The following is a 16783-nucleotide window of genomic DNA, read 5'->3' on the forward strand; positions in this document are numbered from 1 at the left end:
CCTTTCTGCTGTCACTTAGGTCTGATTTGGGTGTTTTCTGGTAAAGCAGAAGGGATTGAAAGAAACAGGCCTTTTAACATCCTGAACCCATTTAACAAATTGCATGTTTTGTGGGCATAACCTGCCATTTGATGTCCACTTTCTTGGCCAATTTTCTACAGGTAGTGAACACTAATTAGTATTACCCAATGTGAGTTGCATTAGTAACTATATATCAATGTTTGCTGTTTCTTAGAAAAGGAAATTTCACTTGCTGAGCAGAATAGTTCAGTATTGTCTTAGATGTGCAGACTCATATTCAGGCCACAAACTCAAAATTTTAACATCATAAAAGTAAATAATGAATAATATTATCAGTTGAATGACCATTGATGCAGAGCAGAGTCTTCCATAGATAGATATCTGAACCTGTTATGTCTATAGCAATGTGGAACAAAGATGAAATATCCATCCACACATGGAGGAGACAGGATTCTTTGCCTATGAGGGGTTAAATATAGGACTGGGGATGTGCTAGTATGAGAAAGAAATGTTCCTCCAAGAATGACAAGTTGTTTTGTGTGTTTATGCATGTGGAGGAGTTGTTTCTCCTCTATTTTTTTTACTATACTGTGGTTATAGAAAAAGGTTTCACAAATCTGACACCACACTCTGCTTTTGCCTTAGAATCTTTATCCATAAGGAATCCTAGCAATACCCAGTAACTTGCTGACTATTGAAGCAATTAAATACCATGACTGTGCTTGCAGTTTCTGCTAGTGACATATTTCAGTCTTTTAAAGATAAATTTGGAAGTCATCAAGCACAAACACAGGGTGATAGTGACATGGTTCTTCTAACCCAATCCCTCTTCTTGCTGCTGTAATAAACTGCTGTACTGTTAGTGGAGTAGTCAGACTTTTGCTGACCAGGTGTAGTAGTCCTGCCTTCTTTCCTCTCTAGCTCCGTGTTCTCTGTCGTCTACTAAAAGAGCCTGTTCCCTTGAGAACTGTCTCTCTTTGTACTATTGGTCTTCATTGAGGAAGGGCACAGATCAGTAAGCATAAATAATAACTAAGTCCAGAGCCCCCAGATGTCTGGTTTGCTTTGGACAGCAGTCACGTGAATCCTTATTTCTAGAGAAAAACATTTTCTGGTACCTGGAAGCTGGGTAGGATGGAGGCAGGATGTAGCCACAGAACAGGACAAGGCTAAAGTTTGCATTTGCCAAGCCATTGAGTTTACAGAGCTTGCCTTAAAAGTGAATATGCAGACAAAATACAAGGGCAGAAGGAGACAGAGACTATCTATCCAGAAGGTTAGCTTTATGTTAACTGAATTGCTATAAACACAAGAAAGCAGTTCCTATGGAAACTATTGTTTTGTCACCAGATAAATCTTGAAAGGCTTCATCTGTACTCAGACTAAAGGAAAATAAATAGATGCAAGTCTGTGATAAGGAAAAGAGGTTTTTTAAACATACCTTTAAAAAACAAACCTCTGTATGCTTTTGGAATATGGGGGGAGAAATCTCATGTTCTTTCCAGGCCTGTGGAACATCATAGCTGTTGTAAATAGGCCAGTCCCATAGAGAGCCCACATGTTTCAAATGGGAGGAGATTATTTGCTGCATCATTTTAGCATGTTTGATTTATCAGTAACTAATGGAAAGTTGACAGAGACTTTGAACAAAATGATTTATTGTGTCATAAGCCCAAGATTTGGCATAAAAAATGTTTTACTTATGGCATATTCATATGATGAGAACATAGCCAAGTTGTTAGCATTAATGAAATCCATCCAAATTTCTCTTTGTAAGATGCATTATTAATCTACTGTTGTTAAACAAGGAGTTTAAAGCAGTTGGGGCAAAGAATAGGACAAGGAGACAAAATACATTCAAAATTGCACCATTCAGACCAAGAATTTAGAGAATTAACTTAATTGTTTTAGATCAGTGGTGAGACTGGTGTACTCGCTTGGGGGGGTAGATAATATTTTGGTGGTAGAGAATATTGTCTAGGCAGTCTTAGTGACTAATTGGATTTTGGTGGCATTAACTACATTTTGAATGGTTTATCCTGGTTTGCTGAGAAAGCAAGACTTACAAGACCATGTTTTTTGCCTGTCATCTTCTCTTAATCAACCCAAGCAATGTTCAATGCTTCATCCAGCTTCAGTCACACTTGAAATGAGTGAAAGTTCTCTTTCTACTAGTCAAGCTCCTTAATTTTTAAAGTGCTTTCTTAAATATTTTCTTAGCATGTTGGCTAGATAGGAAAGACAGGCTCACACTAGTCTCTTCTTGAGAGAAAGGCAGTCTGAACTCAAGCATTGTTCATTTTGTGAGGCAGCAGAAAGACAGTCAGTCAGTGAGCACATCCTCTGACAGGTCAGAAGGCATCTCACTATTTCATCTGCTCTTGTTGGGTAGGCTATCATAAGTAAAATAGAAAGGGAGGGTTCTTCAGGCAGGTGTAGTTCAGAGAACAAAGAACATTATCTGCAGGGAATCCAGTAAATTTATTCTAGTGCTTACACTACAATATGTTAGCCATCCCTACTGAGATCAATGGGAGTTGTATTGTGGACTCAAAGGATAATAGCAGAAAGAAAGAGATGCACGGTCTTGAAAAGCCTCCACATCCAGAGAGAGGTCCCTGAGTGCTAGTACTAATAACTCCATACAGAACTTGAAAGATTGAATCGCAGTACTGTTCCCACCAAGATCATGGAGAAGGCTGAACAGTTTTAAGTTTTCATTGTGTCAGGGTCTGGATGCTGCACTTTTTCAGAGAACATTCAATAGCAATATTTTGTCAGATCTTTCTCTGGCTGTTGATTTTTATTCCCAAACCCCAACCCCAGTGACTGCATGTTGATTACACACTTTCAGCAAGTAAAAGTTGAAATGGAAATGCTCAGGAGTAATCCGGTTCATTCTTTTTACACAATTGTATATGCTGCTTTGTATTTCTTGGTAACTTCGAAGGAACAGGTAGGTAGATGGCACCTTACTGCCCAGAGTTTTGAATTGTCTGCAGAAATTGAGAAATATCTTTTGAAAACAAAACAAAATTGGTCACATTTTCATGCTTATTTGCCTGAGCCTAATACGCTTAATGCTCTCTGTGCATGTAGTACTTACATATATAATTTAGCAACATAGCAACTTTGTATATGAACTTCTGTTTAATGGTCTTGTTCTACACAACTAAAGTGAAACCAGTTCTGCTAAGCTGAAATAAGGAACACACAAAGGAAATTTTTGTAGATTGCTGAAGAGATTATTGTTTCTTCAGTCAAATCATTATAGTTGAAGCAATAAATTTTGGGGAGTTCCCTCCATATAGGCGATATGAGTCAGTCATAATTCCTTCAGAGTCAAGACAAGGTTTATGCAGAGTGAATAAATGTTTGTTTTCAAATTCATAGTTGCTGGTTAGCATTGCAAACAGAGAAGGAGTAGGGTGTATGGTGTAGCATGCTTGAAAGAGTGGAACATTTTCTAGGACCCACAGAGAGGCCAGGGTCTGGAGCTTCTGCAAGAAGCCTCTTTGAAGTTTTGTGCTGCTACAGCACAGGCTTTTCTAGTAAGTGAATTACCTGAGCTAACACCACACAAATTATCAAACCTGTTCCAAAGGTCTGCAGTTCAAAAAGTAGCTCAGGCATTCCCCTTTAATTTGCCTCCCCTACTCCAGAGAGAAAGGCTTTTACCGTTGCTGTTCTGAGAGATACTACAAATTCCACCTCATGTCAGGATACTCTGAGGATCCAGGCTTATATAATAGTGCTTACTGGCTTTCTATGGCATCAGTTCCCAGCCTTCCTAATAGGTATTTCCAGAACTAAAGTGGATGAATACTGACAGCTTCTGCTTTGTATCCTCAAAAGCTGAAGAAAAAGACAATGCTGAAAATAGTACTTAACTCTGTGCTGTTGACCTCCTACCCAATTGCGCCACGTCCACATTCACAGAACCATAACCTCCCTGACTTGCATTGAGAATTAAGGAACGCATTGTTACTGACCCAAATTCATCCCATTGAGTTTCTTTACAGCGGCATTTGACCCCAAAGGTGTCCTTTTAAGCAGTATCTCTTTACTTCGAAAGAAAAAAAAATCAAAATCACCCAGAGCTTGATTATGGAGAAAGAGTTTGGGGTTTGGGGTTGCTTTATTTACTTGTAGGAACTGATAAATTAAAATGCTCCTGAAAATAGAAAAATGTTGAAGGACTTTCAATACTTTGAACAAACGAGGAAACAGCACTTAGATATATACAGCCCTTACTGCAAAGGGAGCACTAATGGATGATCAAGAGTGCTAGATGCCTCATGTGATTTCTTCTTTTCTAGTGTTCTGGGTGGCTATATGATCTGATGTCTCAGTCATAGACTCTGTGGTCTGACAAGGCTTTACTTTGTTTTACAATTTTATTTTGTTTTGTAATTTATGCCTGTGACCAGTTAGGAGAAAAACGTTCTCTGGTATGCAACCTGGATGCACTGATTGCAGGTAGAGAAAGTGGGGCAGATTTTAGCACTACAGGCAGAACTGTGTTTATTTTCCAGTGGAGAGCCTTCATCTGAACATGCAGTAGGTGCCCTTGGTGATTCCAATGTGGTGACTTCAAAACCATTTAATCTTGAGCTCAGGGAAAAACCTCTGAGTAATACCAAGCTGATAAATAGGCAGCAGAATTTTGTATACCTTCTGACTGGGAAAAAACAACCAAACAAAATACCCTACCCCAAATTCCTCCAAAGCAAGACTCTGAAAGAACAGCCAGTGGTTTCAAAAGCTATGTTCTAAACTGTCTTACAAGTAGTGGGATTTATAATATGTAATTATATATAGGCAGCAATAGAATTTGTAATATGTAACAATGTATGGAGTTTACTGCAATTGTCTCTCATTGAGCTCATTGAATGGACAGGAAAGAGCCTAAAGTAACTTTCCAGAGTAGTCTATCCCTGAATTCAACTGATGATGTCCACTCTCTGAACTGTACTGACCAGTGCTGGCTGTATGGAGGCAGAGCAGGAGCTTCATCCCTCTCGTGCTTTTCTGCTCTTCTCTGGACTTGCTCTCTGTCCCATGAAATCATAACCAGTCCTGTGTCTAAATCCTCTGTGGATTGTCTGGGGCTGCTGGCATCTATGGGTGAATGCCTACACTATCACCAGGGAAAAAAGCGTGTGTATGTTCTTCAAGGCAGCTGGGCCAGCAAGCCACTTCCTACTGAAACAGATCATACTACCAAAACGGGCTTTCACTGATATGACTGATGGTTCAAGATCCCTGTGAAGGCACCAATGGCTTTAATAGCAGTGTAACTGCTTTTGTGGGAGTTTGACTGCACAGAAATATTACAGAAAAGTAACAAATCCTTTACCCCATTACATCAAATTAACAAATATAGCTATGATGCAGATAGGACCTAATGTAGTCAGATTTTATGTCATTAGTGGATATCCATCACAGGAATTAATCTAGCAACTCTTTTAGTGCTACTTTCAGAAGAAAATCCGGTATTAGTAACTCCAGTGGTTTTATCAAAAGGCTTGCAGTGTCTGATGCTTTGCTAAACAATCCTAGAGGACTGGAAAGTGAAGAATCTGTAGTGTTTGTTATTTGAAAAGGAGGGAAGTAGTATGTTGGAGGCCTTACTGGATAACGTGGTTTCATTGAAAAAGGGACTGCAAAAAAAAACACCATTAAGAAAGTGAAGTGAGAGCACAGAAAAGAGAACATTTCTGAGAATTTTCTATGTTTATCTTAGAAGTATTTAGGATTGGAATTTTGTTAATGTTCAGATAGATTGGTCCATAGCTTGGGCCGGGGGGGAGGCGGAATACCTTAGCAGCCGTAGAAATGGACTCTGAGCTGTTCTTTCCTCCTCCAAGAACTCAGAAAATCCACAACTTTGTTGAAGGCAAAGAGGAAAATAAGACCCAGTGCTCCATGTTCAGTCCTTCCTTGGACAGTTCTTTTGTGGCTGGGAAAAAATATTTCTGTGTAATGGTCTGAAAGCAACTAGACTAGCAATTGAGGGAAAATGAAAAAGAAGATAGATGTTTTGTAGTTTTCAGGTTGCCCATGATCACACAGCGTTAACTGCACCTGTGTACAAACTGTGTATGACCTACTACATTCACTAGTTGCTTGATTCTGACCCCAAAGCTGAGAGAAAGTCAAATTGCTTACCTACTTAGAAAACCATCTGCAGCTTCTGAAAATCCTTGCTGGTTAAGACCCCAACTCACTAGGAAACTTCTTTAGATTTTAATGCAATTGTTTTTTCTTTGAAATCCATACCTACTGTATTAGGCATTTGCAAGCATGACTCAAGCAAGCCATGCTCCAGAAAGAGTACCATTCACTGATAGATGAGAAAACTCAGCAGTGACAAGGCAAGAAGGGACAAGCTCTTCCCTCACTGTAGAACTGTCCATTACAGAAGTTGTGTGTTTTCTCTGACATGCGTGGTACTTGTCATTTTTAAGGAGTAAATACTGCTGCCAGTCTTGCAGATCAGGAGTGGTTGAAAATTACTTAAAAGGCTTCCCAGAAAGGCCATGGAGTCTCCTTCTCTGGAGACTTTCAAAACCCGTCCAGATGTTTTCCTGTGCAACATGATCTAGGCATACCAATGTTAGCAGGGAGAGTGGACTAGCTTATCCCCAAAGGTCCCTTCCAAACCCTACCATTCTACCATCTGTTGAGAGTACATTTTTGGCAAACAGGGTTACCAGATCAGGGTAGTCCAGCTTGTCCCTGTGTACATTCAGAAGTATGTCTGCCTCTTAGAGCCTATGGATATACCTGACTCTTCTAGATCTAGCAAAAGCGAGGAAGCTATAGCTCAGTAAAGAAATTAACATGGCCATTAACAACTTTCTGCAGATGTAGAAATAATAAATGTCTGTTTCTGTGTCTGTTAGAATTCCATTTGAACTCTGTTAGAGTTCTTGAAGCTACCAACAAGCAATTTGAAGCCAAATCATGTGTAACAGGAATCAGCTATCGATCCTGTTCCCTGTTCAGAGGTCTCCCTTAATCTGGAATTTATAAGGGTTATTTATGAAATTATTTTCAGCAAGATGGCAGGTCCATCAAAAACAAATAGAAAACACAAAATATTTGTCTTTGTGGTCTCCTTCAGCAGGTCTGTGGTCCCATCTTTCTGCTCTGTGTGTGAGGAGGCTTTATTACTGATCTAAGGAACGTGACTCTGTGAAAAAAGGAGAAACAGACACACAGGAAGAGGCGATGCAAGCCGTGTTTCCCTGAGGGAATTGTCCATCCCCCATTAACTTAAAGGGAGAGATGCTTCCAGGGACAAGGCAATAGTATCTTTAAAAGCCTGGGGATGCTGACTGCACTTTTCAGCTTCCCAGTACTCTCCTGCCAGGAACCTGCATCAGTAAGATGAGGTGAAATTACAGGTGAAATTTGTCAGCCAGGGTCACAAAAACTACACAGGGGAGAACTACAGGAAGAGGTGGGAGAGAATCAGATGATAATATTGTTCAAGCTCTTAGAAAATGGCACATCTGTGTTGTGGAAGAAATGGGTTTGCAATTGTTGGAAGAGGTGGATGCCATCTGCAGCAGTGGAGTGTTGACTTTCCTGCTCTGAAATGGGTGCTTGGTTCACCTAGGTAGCCTACAGCAGAATTTCCTGTCTAGCCTAGCACTCACCTCACATTTTGGCCACAGCTGGATGACATGGACTGCTTTCATCTTCAGGCATTCCAAAGCACAGGACTTAGTGTCTTTTTCCTATTGCATCAGAGTTTGTTTGTTTCATGCTTAATTGGTAGTGCAGTAGCACTGCTCATAGGAATAAAAGTATCCTGTAATTAATAGTTCAGGCTGTTAAAATATGGAGCTAATGTGTGGGCCCTTATTTTGGGGCAACCTGGGGAGCAAGAGCTCCTAGAATCTCTGGCAGGTACTACACTTACTAGTGGTTCCAAAAACTGAGAAAGCACCTCATACCACACACCTCGGAGTAGAACTAGGTCCAAGTTTTGGGCTCAGTCCATCCTCACTCTTATCTATCTTCTGTCCAGTAAACCAAGCAAGGATGGGAGCCACAGGCCCCCAGAGTGCTTTGATTTCATCCCTGGGAAAGATGCCAAGAGGTGAATGTTTGCAAACCAGCTCAGTACATGCAGGTGGTCTGTGCTGGCTGTAGCTATCATAGCTGGGAGAGTGGGGATGTTGAGCATTATCTGGTGTTGTAAGATTAGACTTGGCTGTAATGACTCTCTAAGGAGCTGCTCTAATTAATGCAAAATACTCTTGTTACTACTTAATATATACCCAGGCCCTTCTAAATAGCACAAAAATAAGAGCTTTTATTTAGTGGTGTCTGCAGCTGAGGTACAAGCTAATCTTTTGGACACTCTGGTGCTTCCTGGCAGTGGCCAAGTTAGGGACGTGTAAGGGAGCTGAAGCAAGGCCTGCTCAGCCCTGCTCCAGCTGCTATAGTATTGCAGCCCCTAGCAAAGGAAGGATGGCAGAGAAGGAACTTGCACATGGAGGTGCTGCCAAAGGAAGGGCAGAGTCACGCAGTCTGCATGCAGCCGTTAGCAGCCCTCAGGGCTCACCGCTGGAAACGCTCACCGTTTCCCGGCTCGGAGGGTCTAAGTGCCCTGGGGCAGGTAGCAGGACCGGGTCTCTCCCAAGAGGGGCGCGGTCGACCTGCGCTGGGATGTGCAGCGCGGTGCCAGGCCTTGTCCACAGGCATCGCCGGGGCGAGACTACGGCATCGCGGAGTGCACGGTAAAGTGGAGGGTCTGCCTGCGCTCTCTCAGCCCACGGGTGCGGTCCCCGCCTCGCACAGCGCAGCAGCCCTCCGCATGTGCGCAGTATCCCTAGTGCGGCAAGAGTGCAGCCGGGCAGGAGTGCTTATACCCAGGCGTCCTGCAAAGGGGCTGCGATCCGCGGGGCAGGAGAACGATGCCTCCTTTTCTCTTTGTAAATACAAACGTTGCCTTCCCAAGCCGTACCGTGGCTCTACTTAATAAATCCAGAGCCTTTTTTCCCCCCTAATTGTTGTTGTGTTGTGTCGCACTGCATTTTTTCCAAGTAAGGGTGCCAGTGCAACTCGCCCTGTAGCGCAAAGGGACCCAAAAAGAGAGAGGAAGATAAAATGAATTTAAATTCCAAAGGGGTTTCAGTGCTGGTTTCCTAGTCCCCGAGTCAGCAATGTGTTTGTGAAAATTCAGCCTTTTTGTCTCTTAGAAAAAAAGGGCTAAATCTACATCGGTGGCCCAGTCTAGGTTTGCTATTCTTTGCATTTTCTATTCAAGTGAATGAGAGTGAATGAAGTGGCCTGGGACCCTTTATTTGATCTACTCAATTGCATAAAGTGACAGAATTCTAATATATTTGTTTAATGCTCTTCAATGGGGCTTTCACTTTCTAGCTTGCAAATGAAGCCTCGATCTCTAAAGTTTTGTCCTTTTTTTCTTTTCACTTTCTTTTTTTTTTTTTTCCCTGGCAGAGAGACCATATTTCATAACTTGGGCCACGGTTTGAAGTGATTTCGAGAGGAGTTTTAGACTCGAAAAGTGGGAAATAAAGAAACAGATGTGAAGTTATTGTAAATTCTTATAGTGGGCTCTGGGGCTATTGTAAACCCACTGCAGGCGGTCCAAAGCCTCTCTTTTTCATGCTGTAATTGAAACATATTAATTAGATAATTTGTTGTTAGTTTAAAAGAAACAAATACAGCCTCTCCAAGGCTTCATAGCCTCGGTTTCTTTTTGTTAATAATAACAAAACAAAACAAATTAAAAACAACCCACAAAGTGACATTTATATTAAGATTCCGAGATAAATCGGCACTGGTTGATGAAGCTGCTAAGTTGTGGGGGGTTTTTTCCCTCCCTTTCCCAAGGACTACTTTTCAGGAAAGGCTGGCTCATGAAACTCCCTCTCAGGGGTCGCCGGGGAGTTCTTTTCTCCCTACCTGGCACAGACCGCCCTTCCCCACGAGGCTCGGTCCGAGAGAAAATAAGTACTCCGTGTGAGAAAGAGCTGGCGTCCTTCAATAGGGGATTCAGTTCTGTGGGGTGGTGTCTTGTCACACGTCGAGAGGGGACGTAAAAAAAAAAAAAAAAAAAAAAGAGAGAGAGAGAGAAAGAGGAAACCCGACGAGAAAAGGATTCACATACCATGCAGTGACACGAACCAAAATCCCAAGTCGCCAAGCACGACTGGGTTCGCGGGCTTACCTTGCACAGGCGGGCTCAAGCTTATCCTCCGGAAGAGAAGAGCTTTTGCCTAGAGTAAGCGGTCTCTTTGCATCAAGTACACCTAGCTTATAATGTCTCACTGGCAAATAAAAGTAAAAAAATAAGTAATTCCCACACGCACCGTCGACCCCCACGAAATGTCTAAACGCGACCGTGTCTGATTTCACTGTCCCACTCCCTTCGCCCCTTCCCGTCGTGCTGTTGTCTATTGCCGTTCTATTTCAGATCTGTGTTTGTTGACATTGGACTTGAGCCATTAGAGAGATTTAACAAGTCAACGCAGTAAATTCAGGCGACGCGCTGAGCTGCATATTTGTTTGAAATAGGCATCGCAGCTCTGGCTGGAGCAGGGCGCGGGCAAGGATGCGCGTTGCGGGTGGTGAGGGGAGTCGCGGGGGGTCCTTGGGCTTGGGCAGTCTCGGGCAAGAGCAGGGAAAAAAAAAGAGGGAAATGGCACTTTAAAAGTTCCACGGTGAGTCTTGCTGTCAGATTATGTAGGGAAGAAGCTACTGCACATTTTGAAGATGTTTTGCTTTGGGGCATGATCTTTCAGATTATTATCTCCGCCGATTACTATATACTTTTAAGAAGACCCCGAAACTGCAGTTTCTTATTTTTAGCTGAGCTCGGATTTGTTTCTTTGAGGATTTATCCTTACTGCTAGATCTTAAAAAAAAAAAAAAAAAAAAAAAAAAAAAAAAAAAAAAAAAAAAAACAGAAGGAATGAGAAAAATAATCCTCCTCGTCTGAAAATATAGGTCATCACTCGTTTAGGAAAAGTTTGTCGAGTTATGTGTCTATTGATCTGGTGATAAGTTTTGAATGCTTTCTTTAACTGATCATGTTGATATAATCGTGGGTTGGACTTGATGAATGAGTTCAGTTGTCCCCCATCTGACAAGCTTTAGCAGCTTCATGCATTTTAATCAGTCAAATGATTCATGTATTTTCCACCTTTTTTTTTCCTGTGTGTGGGATCCATTCTCTTTTAAAAAATCGCAACTGGATTGATTACCCTCTACATTAAGATTAAAACTTTTGCAAGGACCTTGTGGTGTGTAGTAAGGAAGTGAGGATGTCACTTGCGCTGCTTTTGGTCCAGAAATTCAGATACCTCAGGCAAAGACGAAACCTATGTAACGTCCTTGCTGTGGAATTAGTGAATCCCGACGGCTCATTAGAATACAATGTCGGTTTCTTCCTAATAAGCCTTTAAGTATTGTGTTGTCTCGTAACTGCGCTCTTGGCGCGGGCCGACTTGTCTCCGAGGGGCTCATTTACTAATTTCACTAGATTCCTTGTATCACTTTGAATAGTTGCAGAATCCTTGTAAAATCCTTTAAAGAATCGGGGAAGGCCACTAAAAGGTACCCAGAATCCAGTTTTTATTGTGATTTCTTTCCCCCTGGTTTTCAATAGGAAGTGTATATTTGTTTTGGTGAAGACTAGTTTAATGTTTAGTGTTACAATGTATAGCATACCCTGTTTGGAAAGCGTGATCGAGACAGACGAGAATTTTTTGCAGTGACTAGAGAAAATGCAGTGCTTTAGGAAGTTTAAACAGAAGGTGGAAGGCTAGAAGAGCTTGCATTCCCCTCAAAACAAGATTTTGAGATGCCACTTGTAAGACAAAACACAACTGACCGAAATTTCAATATTCTCAGTAAAAAAAAAAAAGTAACTAATTCTTTAAAGATTTGTATATTTGTTCTCTGCTGGGCCACTGATTTTTACACTTTTTAGGCAAAATTAGACTGTATGTAGGTGGTAAATATGCATACACAAAGACTAAATGTAATGCATGCTTGCATTTGGCTTAAGTGTATAGGACACAACTGCTTACACGTGTGTGTGCGTATAGGTAAAGATCTATAGATACTAAACCTACAGAACACACTTTTACGTTATCTCTTTGCTGAGGCAGTGCTAATGACGATTTAATCTAACATATTGTGGTATGTCAATAACTGTATTTATGGTAACCTCCCATGAAAAGGCTGTTTAGATTATCTAAATATTGGACTAACATCATTCCCTTTTCATGAACTAATGCTTTTACTTTTCTCATTTAAATTATTTAAAAAGACAAATAAGAAACTAAATCTGCATTTACATGTTTTAATGAGAAAATATTATTTGGATGACTAGGTTCATAATTTAATGTAGACACTTTTATAACCTTTGTCTTAAAACACACATGCTGGGAACAAGAACACCAATATTTTAAATGTCATGCTTATTCTATACAGGAAAAAATAGAAATGTCTTTACAATTTCAATAGACACTAATGCTGGGTTTGGAGGGGTTTTTTTGTTTTTGTTTTTTTCTTTCCTCTTGACTTAAGCAGTTCACAACAGAACAACAGTTCAGTTTCCAGCAAACTACCTAAAACTAGAAAGGAGTATATCAAACAAAAGTGCATTTTACACGTTTTATAATCATTCCTATGCACAAGCATTTACAGTTTCCTTAGCCCCCCCCCCCCCCCCTCTCGTCTGCAAAGCTCCAGCGGAAATCAGAATGACCTACATAGTTTGTACCTGCTGTTTTATTTCTTCTCCATATTCTACAAGTGACTTCAGCAGCTTTTCTTAAGCTGTGCTGAGTTGTGTGCTTGGTAACATGTTTTTTTATTATTATCATTTGGTTTTAAGATATGAAATAAATAGCTACCAATTTAAAAATAGAAAATAACCCAAGAAACCCTCAGCTCCCCAAACCTTCAGGTTCATCAAAATCAACTTTTCTTCCACTTGTGAACTACAGTAAATATTCACGTTACAACAGGTACTGCAAAGGGACTTCATCCGATTTACAGTGCGGATGCAAGTTCAATATTTACATTAACACCGGCGCTTTGTAAACAATGTAGGTATGGAATGAGTGAAGGGTTGCCTGTCCCTTGCACGGCGTCCGCGCCCGCCTGCCTGCTCGCTTGCAGGGCCCGGCTGCCAGCGCACCGCTCCTGTAGAGGGGCGACGGAGGCTGCGGGTCCCACAGCGCTGCCCCGCGGAAATCCCGCCCTTTGGCCAACAGACACCAACGTACACGCACCCACACAAAGGACACGAGTACTTCCCGGCGTTTCCAAGGTCCAAGCGTTTGCCGCTTGGAGGCTGGAAACGGCGCTGCTATCGTGCAGCCATTTCACTCTGTTTATGGTTTTAAGGGTCGGTTTCATATGAACCCCAGCTCTTTCCCAGACAAAAGAAAGGAAAGAGGTATTGTCGGGCCAGGCTTGCCTGGTTCCCGGCAAATCGAAGATGCCTGAAGTACTTTTGGAGAAGTAGTGATGCATATGGCAGTTCCTACCAGGACGGGAGGGGACCGGGCCGGGTCGGTTCGTTTTGCCTCAGACGAGTGGAAAACAAAGTTCAGAAGCAAGAAAGAAGCCGATACTCAAAGGCGGGCATGGCCGAAGGGGCGAAGCAGAAAGGCAGCTCACAGCAAATTCAGTTTCTCGCGGGGAGTTGTCTCTGCTTTCGAGGAAAAGAGGAGAGAGGAGGAAGGAAAGACGCGGAGTTGGGGGGGGGGAAGGGGAGGGAGGAGAACTCCAAGGAAACTTCGAGGGAAGGAGAACGGTGGAGTCCGTGCAGGTGGCCCGGGTCAGTGCACCGCCACGGAGTGCAGGGCGGGTGCCGGGCTGGTGAGAGTCTCGCTGGGGGTGGCCGGGCTGCTTTGGCTGGTGGCCGTTTGCGAGGACGTGGGGCTGAGAGACGGCGGCGAGTTCGAGAGGATGGTGGGGATGGGCGCGGGAAGAGCGGGAAGGGCCGGCACCGCAGCGGGAGTAGGTTTAATAGGGACAGGGATGGCCGGCAAAGTCTGCCCCCCATGGCAGAGTGGTTTAATGGGCACGCCATAGGCGCCGTACTCGCCGCTGGCCATGGAGATAGGGGTGGCGGTGTCGATCATGCTGGAGCTGTACATGTGGGGCCAGCCCGTGCCAATGGAGCTGCCCACCGTAGTCAACTGGTTGGGGAGGGGGTAGGCGGCAGGCATGGGCTGCATGGTGGAAAAAGCGATGCCGCCGGGCATCTTGTACTCTCTAGCGATGATGTTCTCGATGGCGAAGGGATGCTTGAAGCTGGAAGGCTGAGATACGCCGAGGTTGTACGTGGACATTTGGGGCAGGTGGGTGCCGGTTGCGGCCAGCGCGCTGAGCCGCAGCTTCGCCTGTTGCTGCAGGTACTGTGCCGCGTCCGCTGGTTTGCTTGGGGCCAGGTGGTCCGACTTGACCACCTTGAAGCGCTTGCGGCGGCGCAGGAAGCTGCCGTTCTCGAACATGTCTCCGCAACTGGGGTGCAGCGCCCAAAAGCTGCCCTTGCCTGGCTGGTCGGGGCGGCGCGGGATCTTGATGAAACAGTCGTTGAAGGAGAGGTTGTGACGGAGGGAGTTCTGCCAGCGCTGCGTGTTCTCCCGGTAGTAGGGGAAGCGGTCCATGATGAACTTGTAGATCTCGCTCAGGGGCAGCATCTTCTCCGGGGAGCTCTGGATCGCCATGGCGGTCAGAGAGATGTAGGAGTAGGGAGGCTTCTGATCACTGTAAGTGTTTCTGCCCGGGCGAGGCATCTTCGCTAGGGGACCCGCGGAGATCTGCAGAAGTGCATCGACAAGGAGGAGGTCGGGGGTGGGAGCAGAGGGATGAGTTCGAGAGGATTTGCACCGACACCCAGGCAAGGCAGCGGGTGGGTGTGGGGCCGGGTTGGAAAAAGAAGAGTACGGGAAAGGGACACAGTAGAACTCGGTCCCTGGGGAACGGGGGGAATGTGGGTTAGGGCGTAGGATGGGAGCAGGAGAAACCGACGCGGATCTCTACACCGGCGGCAGGGGAGATGCGATGTGCCTTTCTCAGAGCCTGGCCTCCCTACAGCAGCCCGCAAAGTTATTGTGGTGCTAGATATGAGTTCTAGTTTCCGCCAGGAGAAGGGGACCCCCTCCCATGCTCTCCCCTCGTCTTCCATCCCGCTCCATGCCAGCCCTTGCATATGCCCACCTTAAAGTTGATGGAAGTTGACAGTCTGCATCCGGGACGTAGCTGGGAGTCCGGGCTCTTTACCGCTTCGCTCTGCCGGCGCGTTTCGCTCCTTTCCCGGCCACTCTGCTCCGGTTTAGTCCTGAGGAGGCAGCGAACTGACTTGGTTTTGGGAATCCTCCTGTATACCCCTCCCTTCTTCTCCGCAGGCTCAATCAGCTTCTTTTACACCACCGGCAGCTGGACTGTGGCAGAGCCTTGTATGCTTTTCTGCAGCCGCGATGAGCTAAGTAGTTGCCTCCATGTCCTTCCTCTAACCATCTGATAGTTTTATGTGGTGACATGAGCAGAAAAGACCCCTGTAGAGGCGCTTCATTAATGTGCCACTTCTTTGCTATCATATGACAATCGCCTTGGGAGCAGGGGGAGGGGAGCGGGGAGGAGGGGGTTGGAGAGAAAGCCATAATCTGGTTTCATTTACACCTATTTACATGGACACCTTGGGCCAATGGGAATCATTTCCATTTGAAGACAAGGCGAGGGGTGAAAAGGCTCCGCCAGCGGAATTGCAGAGCGATGGTACCCGATGGCTGGGGGTGGGGGGGAAGGTATGCACTAACCTCTCTGTGGACTTTGCAGGAAGCTTAGTCTGCAATTCACACTCACAAATGAAGGTACTGAGCAGTGGGATGTTTGACATGGAAATTGCTTGGCTGTGGTATTCTATTTGTTCTGCATTGTTATCTGATTTGTATTGTTGGCTAACTTAAGGCGAGCTTTTTTCCCTGTAACGAGAGACTTTCTCTTTGCCAAATCCGCTCTCCCCGAGCAAAGGTTCTTTCCAGGAGAGAAAAGATCGGGGCTCCTTCGCAGCCGCCCCGGGAAGTTTCCTACCCCCACCCCCTCTCAAGCCCAGGCAGGATTTATTCCGCGGACTTGTTGGTGCAAAGCCGTGTCTGTCGTCTTAAAATATACGGCAGCGGCCAAAGCACAGCCTCGGTGTGCTCGTTACCGAACTGCCCTCCACGCCGCTGTCCTACTCTCCGGGTCGAGTAGGGACGTCAGGCAGCTCCGGGGCGCATCTTGAGCGCCAACAGGCCTCGGGGAGGGGGGGGCCATGGAGTTGGTCAGGGATAACTGACCCTTGTCACCGGTTATTGTGCTTAACTATCGTCAGCCTGACACCTTCTGCAGAATTTCCGTGATGTGTCTCAGGCTGTTCGTGTGTCTGTGTGCTTCCCGGTGCGCACTTGTGTGTGTGTCGGAGCAGGCACCGTAACACCGGAGTTAGGACTCTCTTGGCTTACGTGGACTGCCTCCTGCCTGGGAACCACGGGCCGATCTTGTAACGGCAGCGCAGATGAGCAGTTCCAATGCCAGCCGTGTGTCCTCAGAGAGGATCAGGCCCGGAAGGTCTCAGGCTTGCCGTGGCACCTAGGAGGGAGATTCATGTGATGTGTATTCCTGAGGCTACGGAGCATTCTGTCACCCCACAGCCAGAATAAAAGATTGTCTCGGGAAGCTGCAAGCCCTGGGAGGAAGAAGCTTTGTGGTG

General features: G+C 44.7%; 1 protein-coding gene and 1 long non-coding RNA gene across 3 annotated transcripts in view; one reads left to right on the forward strand and one right to left on the reverse strand.

The window, feature by feature from the left end:
- LOC135182885 (uncharacterized) overlaps window positions 1-16783 on the forward strand; it is a 215176-nt gene that overhangs the window by 101094 nt on the left and 97299 nt on the right. The window lies entirely within an intron of this gene.
- FOXB1 (forkhead box B1) lies at window positions 12371-15681 on the reverse strand. Its single transcript, XM_064157441.1, has 2 exons — window positions 15250-15681; window positions 12371-14849 (listed from the first exon to the last, which is right to left on the reverse strand). Exon 2 carries the CDS (start codon window positions 14823-14825, stop codon window positions 13863-13865), a length of 963 nt encoding a protein of 320 aa, XP_064013511.1. The 5' UTR covers window positions 14826-14849; window positions 15250-15681; the 3' UTR covers window positions 12371-13862.

The sequence above is a fragment of the Pogoniulus pusillus genome, chromosome 17, assembly GCF_015220805.1.
Source record: "Pogoniulus pusillus isolate bPogPus1 chromosome 17, bPogPus1.pri, whole genome shotgun sequence".
Taxonomy (NCBI): Eukaryota; Metazoa; Chordata; class Aves; order Piciformes; family Lybiidae; genus Pogoniulus; species Pogoniulus pusillus.